Source organism: Argentina silus, assembly GCF_951799395.1.
Source record: "Argentina silus genome assembly, chromosome: 8".
Classification (NCBI taxonomy): domain Eukaryota; kingdom Metazoa; phylum Chordata; class Actinopteri; order Argentiniformes; family Argentinidae; genus Argentina; species Argentina silus.
In genome coordinates, this window is record NC_139662.1 from 24,321,849 (window position 1) to 24,336,848 (window position 15,000).

Consider the following 15,000-nt stretch of genomic DNA (forward strand, 5'->3'; position numbering starts at 1 on the left):
ATATAAACAAATGATAGATGTATTAACCACATGGCTTCTCTAGTCATTAGTGACCTCATACCCACAATGGGCCTGAAAACACTCCAGGCTTGGTGTGCCAGGAGGAAACAGGAGGAATCAGGATTGAAACAGGAGGAAACAGGAGGAATCAGGAGGAAACAGGATGAAACAGGGAGGAAACAGGAGGAAACAGGGATGGAACAGGAGGAAACAGGGATGAAACAGGATGAAACAGGAGGAAACAGGAGGAAACAGGGATGAAACAGGAGGAAACAGGGATGAAACAGGAGGAAACAGGAGGAAACAGGGATGAAACAGGAGGAAACAGGGATGAAACAGAGGAAACAGGAGGAAACAGGAGGAAACAGGGATGAAACAGGAGGAAACAGGGATGAAACAGGAGGAAACAGGAGGAAACAGGAGGAAACAGGGATGAAACAGGAGGAAACAGGAGGAAACAGGGATGAAACAGGAGGAAACAGGAGGAAACAGGAGGAATACAGGGATGAAACAGGAGGAAACAGGAGGAAACAGGAGGAAACAGGATGAAACAGGAGGAAACAGGGAGGAAACAGGGGGAAACAGGAGGAAACAGGGATGAAACAGGAGGAAACAGGGATGAAACAGGGATGAAACAGGAGGAACAGGATGAAACAGGGATGAAACAGGGATGAAACAGGAGGAAACAGGGATGAAACAGGAGGAAACAGGGATGAAACAGGAGGAAACAGGGATGAAACAGGAGGAAACAGGAGAAACAGGAGGAAACAGGGATGAAACAGGAGGAAACAGGAGGAAACAGGGATGAAACAGGAGGAAACAGGATGAAACAGGGATGAAACAGGAGGAAACAGGGATGAAACAGGATGAAACAGGAGGAAACAGGGATGAAACAGGAGGAAACAGGGATGAAATAGGGATGAAACAGAGGAAACAGGGATGAAACAGAGGAACAGGAGGAAACAGGGATGAACAGGGATGAAACAGGAGGAAACAGGAGGAAACAGGATGAAACAGGAGGAAACAAGAGGAAACAGGAAGAAACAGGGATGAAACAGGAGGAAACAGGGATGAAACAGGAGGAACGGATGAAACAGGGATGGAACAGGAGGAAACAGGGGGAAACAGGGATGAAACAGAGGAAACAGGGATGAAACAGGATGAAACAGGGATGAAACAGGGATGAACAGGAGGAAACAGGATGAAACAGGAGGAAACAGGAAGAAACAGGGATGAAACAGGGAGGAAACAGGAGGAAACAGGGATGAAACAGGGATGAAACAGGAGGAGAAACAGGAGGAAACAGGAGGAAACAGGGATGAAACAGGAGGAAACAGGGATGAAACAGGGATGAAACAGGGATGAAACAGGGATGAAACAGGAGGAAACAGGAGGAAACAGGGATGAAACAGGAGGAAACAGGGATGAAACAGGAGGAAACAGGATGAAACAGGGATGAAACAGGGATGAAATAGGGATGAAACAGGAGGAAACAGGGATGAAACAGGGATGAAACAGGAGGAAACAGGGATGAAACAGGAGGAAACAGGAGGAAACAGGAGGAAACAGGGATGAAACAGGAGGAAACAGGAAGAAACAGGGATGAAACAGGAGGAAACAGGAGGAAACAGGGATGAAACAGGAGGAAACAGGGATGAAACAGGTGGAAACGGATGAAACAGGGATGGAACAGGAGGAAACAGGAAGAAACAGGGATGAAACAGGAGGAAACAGGAGGAAACAGGGATGAAACAGGAGGAAACAGGAGGAAACAGGGATGAAACAGGAGGAAACAGGAAGAAACAGGGATGAAACAGGAGGAAACAGGAGGAAACAGGGATGAAACAGGAGGAAACAGGGATGAAACAGGTGGAAACGGATGAAACAGGGATGGAACAGGAGGAAACAGGAAGAAACAGGGATGAAACAGGAGGAAACAGGGATGAAACAGGAGAAGGAAACAGGAGGAAACAGGAGGGAACAGGAGGAAACAGGAGGAAACAGGGATGAAACAGGAGGAAACAGGAGAAACAGGGATGAAATAGGGATGAAACAGGAGGAAACAGGGATGAAACAGGAGGAAACAGGATGAAATAGGGATGAAACAGGAGGAAACAGGGATGAACAGGAGGAAAAGGATGAAACAGGAGGAAACAGGATGAAACAGGAGGAAACAGGATGAAACAGGAGGAAAACAGGAGGAAACAGGGTTTTCTACAGATTTTTCGACATCAGAACATTTTTGAAACAGGATCATTCTCCTTAGCAACAGCATTTATAGTTGAGAATCCATTTGATTGGATCCTGAGAGCTTGGCACAAAGCTCAACATGAAGAGAGACCAGAAAGAGACACACACACACACACACACACACACACACACACACACACACACACACACACACCACACACACACACACACACGGTAACCAAGTGATGGTATATACAGTAACTACTGTAACCTAGGCTGTAGAACACCATCTCTTATGGGCAGAGACCATCTCTCTCTCTCTCCCTCTCTCCCCCCCCCCCCCTCCCTCCCTCCCTCCCCCGCCCCTCCCCTCTGTGTGTGTGTGTGTGTGTGTGTGTGTGTGTACAGAGGGTTCTATTCAGTGGCTGACATTCAAGCAGGTCTAGTATATCTGGTTACTCAGAGCTGTTCATTGGAGGCGTTCATGGCTGCAGCAGTGAAGCCTGAGGCTGGGAGACCCTCACCTCCAAACACAGGTTCACCAAACTGGCAACATTCCACAGCGCCAAGGGGACTTTATTCACCAAAAATGCATCAATTATGATACTTCATTTTGTAGCCAATCAAAGTGTAAATACCACATCAAATACTTGGTGCTGGAGGTGGTGAGTGTTCTGGAGCGGTCTGGCAGGTAACAGACCCGTCCAGCCCGTCTGCAGCCACACAAACAGGATGGAACTTCATGGGTTTTTCAGCCTCGTCAATTCTAGAAGCAGCCCTGCCTCTTCCCTACCCTAACCCTAACCCTAACCCTGCCTCTTCTCCTTCTACCACATTCATCTAACCCTAACCCTAACCCTAACCCTAACCCTGCCTCTTCCCTACCCTAACCCTAACCCTAACCCTGCCTCTTCTCCTTCTACCACATTCATCTAACCCTAACCCTAACCCTAACCCTGCCTCTTCCCTACCCTAACCCTAACCCTAACCCTAACCCTAACCCTGCCTCTTCTCCTTCTACCACATTCATCTCAACAAACTGTTGGAAAATCCCAAAATGAGTCATTTTGTGCTTAAATACTAAAACATGTATTAAATCATTTAAAAATGACATCATGCGGAACTTGTGTCCACACACGGTCTTGCGCACACGCACACGCACACGCACACGCGCACACACACACACACACACACACACACACACACACACACACACACACACACTCTCTCTGACTTGGTAATCATTCAAATGCCATATCTCTGTTATCTCTGAGTCACCAAACACAATGTCCCTGAACTGCAGTCAGTCCAGTAGCAGGACAGAGAGAGCTCTCCTCCTCTCCTCCTCCTCCCCTCTCCTCTCCCCTTCCCTCTCCTCCTCTCTTCTCCTCCTCCTCTCCTCTCCTCCTCCCCTCTCCTCCTCTCTCCTCCCCTCTCCTCCTCTCTTCTCCTCCTCCTCCCCTCTCCTCCCCTCTCCTCCTTTCTCCTCCCCTTTCCTCCTTTCTCCTTTCCTCCTCTCCTCCTCTCCCCCTCCCCTCCCCTCTCCTCTCCTCCTTTCTCCTCCTTTCTCCTCTCCTCTCCTCCTCAGTTGAAACCTTAATGACTTCCTGTCTGGAGCGTCTCCCCGTGGCACGTCACCGTTAGCTCCTTCCCTAACCCTAACCCTGCTGGGTTTCATCAACATGGTGGATCCCTGCCGTATCAGAGGTGAAGCACCCGCCCACAAGTGGTTTGTTTATCAGAAACCTTTTGGTGACATTCTAAAAGGAGAGCAGTAACACAACAACCCTAACCCTAACCCTAACCCTAACCCAACCCTAACCCTAACCCTAACTCCAGTCGCCTGTTCTGCTGATGCTGATTAGCGTCCCATTCGGGCAGCGCTGGCAGACTCCAACCTGCAGACAGAAGTGCTGTTAACCTTATTGTGCAGATCCCACTTATCCCATATCCCAGTTATCCCACTTATCCCATATCCCAGTTATCCCATATCCCAGTTATCACGCTGACAACCACTTCTCTGTGTTCCAGCATGAAAGGCCAGGGACACAAAAACATGCCACTGTTCTCTCTGTCTCTCTCTCCTTTCTCTCCCTCTCTCCCTCCCTAAGAACATGGGAGAAGGAGCAGGAAACGGCTGCTTGCTTACATCCACATTTCTCCAGCGATGCTTCGTCACTATTCTCTCTCTCTCTCTCTCCCTCTTCCATTTCCTCCTTCCCTTAATCCCATTTGCAGTCTCTGTTCGCTGTAATCCTTGAAATGGGCTCCAAGACGGTAGAAAACCCTCCTCCAAATCATTTGAGAGCTGCTCCAATTAAACGCTAGCTAGCTGTCCTGCCTGCTGCTGGTTCTCATCACACTAAACTAGACGCTTCTGTGTTCAACCTGGGAGAAGACAGGCTGTCCAGTCAGCTGTTAGTTCAGCCTTCTGGGACAGACGTGGGAGAGAGCTTCACTGTTCCTTCTACCGATCCTGAGACAACCCTGATGACAACATGGCTGGAAACTGTGGCTGACAGCAGCCTTGACAACGGAGGGTCGGCCAGGCCACTCAGGGGTGCAGAAACATCCGTAGGTGATGGAGAGGCAGCAGACGTTTCTATTGGCTGTTATCAACAACAACAACACAGCATACTGAGATCATGTAAAAACAAGATAGCTTATCATCAATCTGCTGAGCCTGGGAGGAGTGGAGAGAGGGAGAGACCAGAACAGGACATCAGTCAGCCTCTAATCAGAGGCTAGAGGAGGAGGGAGGCTGACTGATGTCCTGTTCTGGTTTCTGTGGCCGGGGGAACGGGGGGCCGGGGGGACGTGGCCAGGGAGGGGGGGGGGGGGGCTAATGGGCTGCTGGTGACAGATGCACACAGTGCATCACTTCCTGTCCCGCTGGGGTGCTGATCCTTCACCGCTGCTGCTTCCTGCCAGGACCGCTGCTACTTCCTGCCGGGCTGACGGCTCCGTGTCACTCAGCCTCTGTTAATTACTGGACCGCTAGTTAATTAAGCCCCTCCCACTGAGACCAACAGCCGCGCCCAGGGGACACACTTGTTTTTAGAACAGCTGTGTGTGTGTGTGTGTGTGTGTGTGTGTGTGTGTGTGTGTGTGTGTGTAGCAGAGCAGAGCAGAGGCGTAGTGAGCCAGTGGTGTTGTGTTTGATGTCTCCTCCCTCTGGGAAAAGGCCAATATGAAAACGTGTCTTTGAGCTTTTACAGTCACAGTGAGATCCCCACCCCCCCCCGTGTGGACGAGGGGGGGCTGCCTTTATGAGGCAGGGGGCTGCCTTTAAGGTTGATGTAATTAACGTTAGTGTGTGATTAATTAGAGGGGGGGCTAGCTAGCTATCTGCCTGTCGGCGTTCTCTGACAACGGCTGGAAGGGGCAGGATCACACACACACACACACACACACACACACACACACACACACACAGGCATACACACACAGACACAGACACACACAGACACACACACACACACACACACACTCTCTCTCTCTTATCCTGGATAATGGACCTGACGACCAGTAGTTAGGAGCCATACATCAACCAGGGAGGTTGGTGGCGTTAGATACCATGCCTCCACCAGCCTCCCCTGGCCTCCACCAGCCTCCCCTGGCCTCCACCAGCCTCCCCTGGTCTGTACCATCACAGACTAGTCTTTGTATCTGTGCCAACGCTGACAAACGTCATCTAAACCACATGACCACACATGACTGAGACTCATCACCAGACCAGACTGAGACTCATCATCAGGCCAGACTGAGACTCATCACCAGGCCAGACTGAGACTCATCACCAGGCCAGACTGAGACTCATCATCAGGCCAGACTGAGACTCATCACCAGGCCAGACTGAGACTCATCATCAGGCCAGACTGAGACTCATCACCAGGCCAGACTGAGACTCATCACCAGGCCAGACTGAGACTCATCATCAGGCCAGACTGAGACTCATCACCAGGCCAGACTGAGACTCATCATCAGGCCAGACTGAGACTCATCACCAGGCCAGACTGAGACTCATCACCAGGCCAGACTGAGACTCATCCACGCTGTCAGACGGCCTTGAATGCACAACACTCCAAACATCTGAGGGCGTCGCCCAAAACAACTTCACCATCTTCAGTTCAACCTTCAGACCAGAGACTGAACCACACCTACTGACAGGAGGAGAGAGAGAGAGAGAGAGAGAGAGAGAGAGAGTTCTGGAAGGAGCTCAGCTGTTCTCTGATCCAGTCCTATCTCTCTCTCCCACTCCTGGGCTGAAGTGGGCCACTGGGCTGTGGATTATACTGCAGGAGCTGAGCTCCCCTCCCTCCCTCCCTCCCCCCCCTCCCCCCTCCGGCAGCCTGTCTGTCTCTCTGAAGCACCTCTCACCCCGGGCCAACACTGGTACTGCAGCATGCTCCACTGAACAGCACACACACACACACACACACACACACACACACACACACACACACACAATCTGAAGCTTAAAACCTGGACAACTGACACGTTGATCAGTGGACAGAAATCCAGCATCAGTAGAATAATAGACCAGAGGCTTGAGACACAGAGACGTGCCACTGACCAGCTGCCCAGCCCTGCCTAGCATAGCCCAGCCTAGCATAGCATAGCCCAGCCCTGCTCCTCCTGCTATCATATGTATGCTTGTTTGCCACCCTCTCTTTCATCACCCTCTCTTTCTTCCTTCCTTTCTTTCTCTCCTTTCCTCTCTCTCTCTGTGTGGAGGAGCCACCGCTGGCCTGCCTCCCCCCTGCCTCCCCCTTCATTCCCCCTGCCTCCCCCTTCATTCCCCCTGCCTCCCCCCTGCCTCCCCCTTCATTCCCCCTGCCTCCCCCCTGCCTCCCCCTGCCTCCCCCCTGCCTCCCCCTTCATTCCCCCTCCAGTATAAACAGAGCATGACTCACTCGCTTTCGCTGAGTAATTCCTTTTCTCAGTGTGTGTGTGTGTGTGTGTGTGTGTGTGTGTGTGTGTGTATGTGTGTGTGTGTGTGTGTGGGGGGGGGAGATTGTCAGTCGTGGCAGGGGAGATGGGGGAGGCAGGGGGAGACTGGGGGGGGCAGGGCAGGGGGAGGGATGCTGGGGGAGGCTGGGGGAGACAGTGACAGGCGGGTGCATGCCTTCCCTTCTCTCTGCTGCTGGTCTGATAAGCCCAGATCAGATATCATCTCTTTGATGTTCACTTAAGTGTAAAATTAAAATGTACCAAAAGCTGAGGGGTACGTGTTCCAACCCCCCTACCCCCCCCCCCCCCACACACACACAAACACACCCCCGACACCCCCCCCACACACACACAAACACACACCCCCAAACACACACACACACACACACACCCCCGACACCCCCCCCACCAACAGACACACACACCCCCGACACCCGCGACACACACACAGACACACACACCCCCTCCACACACACACACACACACCGCCCCTCTTGTTACAAAGGGACTCCTCTTTTCTCTTAATTTCCCTTCACCTCTTCTCCTCCTCCTCCTCCTCCTCCTCCTCCTCCTCCTCCTCCTCCTCCTCCTCTCCTTCCTGCCTGTCTGACTCAGACCTCCAGTATGGGTTAGGGTTAGTTAGGGTTAGTTAGGGTTAGTTGTTATGGTGACAATTAGCAGAGCTGCCTCCAACACCATGTCACATGACCTCTTCTATTAGCCTCCAACACCATGTCACATGACCTCTTCTATTAGCCTCCAACACCATGTCACATGACCTCTTCTTCTATCATCTATTGTCCGCCACGCTGATGACATCATTCTTCTTCTGGTGTAGAACACAGGATGATGAGCATCTCTCCTCCTCGAGCGCTGGAGGACCAACCAACATCAGCTTTCAACAGGAACTCAGGTTGACTCCTGTAGCTTGTTCTGACGGAGGTTAACAAGCAGGTTCAGCTCCTTGTTCCCCGGTGGTACCAGTCAGGTTCTACTGCAGGTTGTGCTCCAGCATACCGTCTGGTTTGGACCAGGGGTTCCTCAGCTTGCGGGGAAGGTGGCATATCGTTGCCACCGTACAACACAGCGTAGTAGCCGTTAGCTGCTAGGCTATTTAAAGGCAGACACACTTTTTCTAGCCACTTGTCACCAACCGCTAACAGCTAACTGTTAGCATTTCTGGTACATACGGTAGTGTATTAGGCTAGGCTTGGCTACTGTTATTCTGAGCAATACCCTTGGCTGGTGCCTTTGGGCCTCTGGACTGGTCTATGGCTAACAGAGCAAGGATGGAAGGAAGAGAGAGGGAGAGAGAGAGAGAGAGAGAGAGAGAGAGAGGGGGGGGTGGAAGGATTGATGCAAATGTATTTATTATTAATTTATTATTAAAAATATTATGAGGCTCAGTCTTTTGTGAGGGCAATTACTCTGCTGTCACTCTGTCACCGAGTCACAGTCATGGAATCATGGTTTGGATGGTTTCTGTGTTCCCCAGAGAGAGGCTGACTGATGAAGGTTAGCCTAACCCTAACCCTAACCCTGACCCTGACCCTAACCCTATCAAACATCAGATGTTGGGAGGTTCTGTTCCATGGACAGATACAGTCATGTCATTAGGACAGAGCAGAACACTGGCCTCCCTGTTCATGTACCACTAGAACCAGCAGCAGGAAGTGACCTTTTCTATCAGCTCCTCTGCTAAGGCCCTTCCTGTTTCACCCGGCTGAAAGTGTACACAGAAATCAGAGGAATCTGACATTTGCTTTTTGAACAGAACAGCTATGGTTCAACATGACACAGAGTCCAAATAGTGAACCGCGGGTCGGACTAGAACTTTAAGACAGAACCCCAGAGGTTCCAAAGTTCTGAGCTGCTCAGACAATGTGTCACTGTAGGGGAACATCGTCTGCTCTGTTCAGAACTGGCTTCTGGACTCGTGTTAAAGTGTGGATGTCAATGCTGTGATTGTGTCGGAGGACACACACACACACACACACACACACACACACACACACACACACACACACACACTCAACAGGGGGCAGTGTGTTAGATGTGGTGTTAGCCAACGCCAGGTTGGGTCCACAGCTCTGAGGTCAGATGAAGATGAATTGTAATAAACCAGACAGACTTCCAGGGACAGAGGCCTGATCCTGCACCCAGTCTGCTGGGAGATGGCTATTCATTACTGGCTGTGTGTGTGTGTGTGTGTGTGTGTGTGTGTGTGTGTGTGTGCGTGTGTGTGTGTGTGTGTGTGTGTGTGTGTGTGTGTGTGTGTGCGTGTGTGTGTGTATGTGTGTGTGCATGTGTGTGTGTGTGTGAGCGTGTGTGAGTGTGTGTGAGTGTGCATGTATGTGTGTGTGTGTTTGTGGTTTGTGTGTGTGCATGCGTGTGCATGCGTGTGTATGTGTGTGTGTGTGTGTGTGTGTGTGTGTATATGTGTGTGTGTGTGTGTGTGTGTGTGTGTGTGTGTGTGTGTGTGTGTGTGTGTGTGTGTGTGTGTGTGTGTGTGTTACCTCCAGGCCGCTGACTCGTCCCTCCTGGAAGGAGCAGTCAGCCAGGGTGTGGGTGCAGACGTGTCTGTATTTACACCAGTGGCAGGGGAAGGGGCTGCTCACACAGGCCGTGCACCTGGGGGGAGAGAGAGACGTTACTGTACAATGAGCCCGTCCTCCCATTTCTACCTCCACCAGCCTCCCCTGAAACCGAGTCTGAGAACGAGGTCCAGACACCACATCATCGTCATGGCAGCCATGTTAGTGCCTCAAGGGCAACACTAGGATCAATACACACTCGACCTCAGGGCACTGCTGACCAATCAGGGAGCTCTGGAAAGCCAACTGAACTTTGCAACTGAACTTTCCAACAGAACCTTGAGAACCCTCAGAACCCTGAGAATGGGGGGTGGGGGATGGAGGGGTGAGGGGTGGGGGATGGAGGGGTGGGGGATGGAGGGGTGAGGGGTGGGGGGTGGGGGATGAGGGTGAGGGGTGGGGGATGGAGGGGTGAGGGGTGGGGGATGGAGGGGTGAGGGGTGAGGGGTGGGGGATGGAGGGGGTGAGGGGGTGAGGGGTGAGGAGTGGGGGGTGGGTGGGGGATGGAGGGGTGAGGGGTGAGGAGTGGGGGGGTGGGGGTTGGGAGGGGGGGGTGAGGGGTGGGGATGGAGGGGTGAGGGGGTGAGGGGTGGGGGTTGGAGGGGGTGAGGGGTGGGGGGCTGAACTGAGGGGTCCAGAGAGGGAGAGAGAGCCTTAAAAGGTATCCCAGAGATTTCTTAATGTCTTACCTTCCAACCAACCAAGTCACAGAAAAAGCTTTTGTGCTAAGATGCCTGAAATGCCAGAGGGAGGTGGGAGGGAGGGAGGGGGGGAGGGGGGAGTGGAGGGGGGGTGGGGTGAGGGGTGAGGAGGGGGGTAGGGAGGGGATGGGGTAGAGGAGGGGGGGTAGGGAGGGGGGGTGGGGGGTGAGGAGGGGGGGGTAGGGAGGGGATGGGGTAGAGGAGGGGGGTAGGGAGGGGGGGTGGGGTGGGGGTGAGGAGGGGGGGTAGGGAGGGGATGGGGTAGAGGAGGGGGGTAGGGAGGGGGGGTGGGGGTGAGATGGGGGGGTAGGGAGGGGATGGGGTAGAGGAGGGGGGTAGGAGGGGGGTGGGGGGTAGGGAGGGGGGGTAGGGAGGGGGGGTAGGGAGGGGATGGGGTAGAGGAGGGGGGTAGGGAGGGGGGGTGGGGTGGGGGTGAGTGAGTACTGTCCTCCAACGACACCAGAAGAGGAAACCATTCCAGGCTAAATGTTCCCACAGGGCTTTAGAGAAAACAGGACCTGGACCGCCCACCAGTCACCATGGCAACTGGCGAGCCCCTGCATGGATTATGTTGCCCTAGCTTCCTTCCACGAGAGAACTGATTCTTGTGTGTGTGTTGGTGTTGGTGTGTGTGTGTGTGTGTGTGTGTTGGTGTTGGTGTGTATGAGTGTGTTGGTGTGTGTTGGTGTTGGTGTGTGTGTTGGTGTGTGTTGGTGTGTATGAGTGTGTTGGTGTGTGTGTTGGTGTTGGTGTGTGAGTGTGTTGGTGTGTGTGTTGGTGTGTGTTGGTGTGTGTGTGTGTGTATTCATTCAGCGACAGACACACATTGCCAGAAGAGAGAGACCAGGAGAGAGAGAGACCAGGAGGGAGAGACAGGAGAGAGAGACCAGGAGAGAGAGATCAGGAGAGAGAGATCAGGAGAGAGAGACCAGGAGAGAGAGATCAGGAGAGAGAGACCAGGAGAGAGAGACCAGGAGAGAGAGATCAGGAGAGAGAGACCAGGAGAGAGAGATCAGGAGAGAGAGATCAGGAGAGAGAGATCAGGAGAGAGAGACCAGGAGAGAGAGATCAGGAGAGAGAGACCAGGAGAGAGAGATCAGGAGAGAGAGATCAGGAGAGAGAGATCAGGAGAGAGAGACCAGGAGAGAGAGATCAGGAGAGAGAGACCAGGAGAGAGAGATCAGGAGAGAGAGATCAGGAGAGAGAGATCAGGAGAGAGAGATCAGGAGAGAGAGACCAGGAGAGAGAGACCAGGAGAGAGAGAGATCAGGGGGACACAGCTGAGGTGTTTGATGGGGGGGGGGGGGTCACATGGACGTGGCTGCTGCTCTCTGGGTTGTTAGTGAATGTACACACGCACCCTTGTAGAGATAATCAGTGAACCCAGAGTGTCCGTCAGGACCAATCAATATGTTACTTCACTGAGACACCACTCCTCTCCTCTCCTCTCCTCTCCTCTCCTCCTCTCCCCTTCTCTCCTCCCCTTCTCTCCTCCCCTCTCCTCTCCTCCCCTCCTCTCCCCTTCTCTTCTCCCCTCTCCTCCCCTCTCCTCTCCTCCCCTCCTCTCCTCCTCTCCCCTTCTCTCCTCCTCTCTCCTCTCCTCTCCTCCCCTCCCCTCCTCTCCTCCTCCCCTCTCCTCCCCTCTACTCTCCTCCCCTCTCTCCTCCTCAGAGGAGTGAGAGACCATCGTACAGAGATACTCACGATTGAAGGACGCTGCAGTTGTAGAAGATGAAGTCTGTGGAGATGAAGTTGTGGCCCGTCTCTGTGGACTTCAGAGACAGCCGGACCACCCGTCTGTCCCCTGGGAGGAGACAGAGAGAGAGAGAGAACGCCCACAGCAGTCAGCTCTGCAGCTAGAAAACAATTATCCCTCCATCCCTGCTTCCATCCCTCCCTCCCTCCCTCCCTCCATCTTCCATACTCCGGAAAAATAATAATAATTCTTGTTTCTAAGTAAATTGGATAATGTAGATGTTGATTGGTCCTGCCTTCTATCCGCCATTTCCATTACTAACAGAAGTACACTTGTATACAGATAGACCACTCCTTCCCCCCCCCCCCCCTCTCTCTCTGCCCCCCCCCCCTCTCTCCTGTGGACCTGACTTCAAGATAATTGGTAAAACCTTTTTCACAGACATTCAATAATTGCCCTTAATGGAGAAAAGTGGAGACACTGCAGTTCTCTGGTTCCCATCCGGGTTTGGACCAGTCTGTCTGAACCAGTCTGTCAGAACTAGTCTGTCTGAACCAGTCTGTCAGAACTAGTCTGTCTGAACCAGTCTGTCTGAACCAGTCTGTCTGAACCAGTCTTACAGCAGCACTCAGCACCAGCAGAGAACCACAGTGCTACAGAACCTACTGTCCAACAATACAGGCATCCAGAACCCTCTGGGTTCTATGGAGAACCCTCTGGGTTCCATGTACTATAGATCCCTTTCCAGGTTCTACATGTGACCCATAAAGGTTCTTAAAGGGTTCTCCCACAGGGCCTTTGGACAGCTGTGCAGATGGAACAGAACCGCCTTCATCCAGCAGCTGGACAGTCAGGAAGGTATGACATCACACAGCAATAAGGGAGAGTTTGATACCGTTCCTCCTTCAGCCCGTCCTCCGATTTCTACCTCCACCAGCCTCCCCTGGTCTGTACCCTAACCTGTCTAACTCTAACCTGTCTAACCCTAACCTGTCTAACTCTAACCTGTCTAACCCTAACCTGTCTTAAACCTAACCTGTCTAACCCTAACCTGTCTAACTCTAACCTGTCTAACTCTAACCTGTCTAACTCTAACCTGTCTAACTCTAACCTGTCTAACCCTAACCTGTCTTAAACCTAACCTGTCTTAAACCTAACCTGTCTAACCCTAACCTGTCTAACTCTAACCTGTCTAACTCTAACCGGTCTAACCCTAACCTGTCTAACTCTAACCTGTCTAACTCTAACCGGTCTAACTCTAACCTGTCTAACTCTAACCTGTCTAACCCTAACCTGTCTAACTCTAACCTGTCTAACTCTAACCTGTCTTAAACCTAACCTGTCTAACTCTAACCTGTCTAACTCTAACCTGTCTAACTCTAACCTGTCTAACTCTAACCTGTCTAACCCTAACCTGTCTAACCCTAACCTGTCTTAAACCTAACCTGTCTAACTCTAACCTGGACATGACCATGTGACAGCAGCTTACCGTAGCCGTGGGTGACGGAGGGGCCGTCTGGCAGGGGGGGGGACATGCAGAGGACCTGACCCTTAGACAGAACCTCCCCTGGGGTCTCTGTCATCCCCTCAAACACACACAGCACCCCCGCAGACAGGCTGGGCACATTCACCACCTTCACAGTCAGCTGGGTGGGGGGAGAGAAGAGAAGAGAAGAGAGAGATTAGGCATATGTATGAGGAGACAGGTGGAGTATCAACCCCCCCCCCCCCCCCGGCGTTAACAACATGCGGGGTGATTACCTGCGTGGAGGTGGAGGTCACAGACAGGTTGTCGGGGGCGACGCTGAGGTCCACACAGCGCTCCAGCGCTACGGTGAAACGCTGCGGCTCGGTCCACTTCTCACACGCTTCCTGTCTGGAGCACCTGGAGCAGGAAGGGGAGGGGTCAGAGGTCAGGAGGGGTCACAACAACAACAAGGAACATGGCTGCACTGCTAAACACACAGATCAGCAGAGGAGGAGAGAGGAGAGGAGGAGAGATCACACAACAGAGTAGCAGGGGAGAGGACAGACAGGGAGAGGACAGACAGGGAGAGGACAGACAGGGAGAGGACACAGACAGGGAGAGGACACAGACAGGGAGAGGACACAGACAGGGAGGACACAGACAGCTAAATAGTTGAAAAAGTAGAACATGTTTCAGAAAGCTTCGATCAGGGTTCATCAGATGTTGGGAACAGTTGGGTTGGTGTGGACAGGTTGAGAGGCTGTTCCTCAGCCTCCATGTTGAATTAGCCTTTCATTCACAACCATCACAGATGTCCCAGAATCCTCCTCTTCAAGGTTAACACTGCATAGCAGCCATTCTCTTCTGCTAATTGACCAATCGGTCTGGATGATTGGAACCAACTGTTTCATGAATACATCTCTATATCTTCCTGTCTGTCTGAAGCCAGAACAATAACAATTCCACTAAATGGTTTTCCTGCCCAGCCGCCCGCCGGGTTAATGCTGCATATCAGTCCTTCTCCGCATCTCCCTTCTATTTCAGCGGCGTTCCGTCTGTGAGAGAGAAGAATGTCCTGGTTTTCCGCGGCCCAGACGATTCGGAGAAGCGGTGTGGATACTGAACCGTCTGTTAAAAGTTTCACATGTTTAAAGCTTGACAGCTGCTCCGAGGAATGGATTGGGATTACGACCCGTGAACCCCCAGAGAGGAACCCCCAGAGCAGAGAGGTGAACCCCCAGAGCAGAGAGGTGAACCCCCAGAGCAGAGAGGAACCCCCAGACCAGAGAGGAACCCCCAGAGCAGAGAGGAACCCCCGGAGCAGAGAGGTGAACCCCCAGAGAGGAACCCCCAGAGCAGAGAGGTGAACCCCCAGAGCAGAGAGGAACCCCCAGACCA

General features: G+C 52.5%; 1 protein-coding gene across 1 annotated transcript in view; it reads right to left on the minus strand.

Annotated features, from left to right (window-relative positions):
- Positions 1 to 15,000, minus strand: part of plxna3 (plexin A3) — a gene marked incomplete at both ends in the record, with an annotated part of 99,801 nt that overhangs the window by 32,484 nt on the left and 52,317 nt on the right. The window contains 4 exons of the mRNA XM_083674813.1: positions 9,660 to 9,774; positions 12,143 to 12,242; positions 13,624 to 13,780; positions 13,896 to 14,019. Coding sequence (XP_083530939.1) covers positions 9,660 to 9,774; positions 12,143 to 12,242; positions 13,624 to 13,780; positions 13,896 to 14,019 — 496 coding nt within the window. The remainder of the gene's footprint in view (positions 1 to 9,659; positions 9,775 to 12,142; positions 12,243 to 13,623; positions 13,781 to 13,895; positions 14,020 to 15,000) is intronic.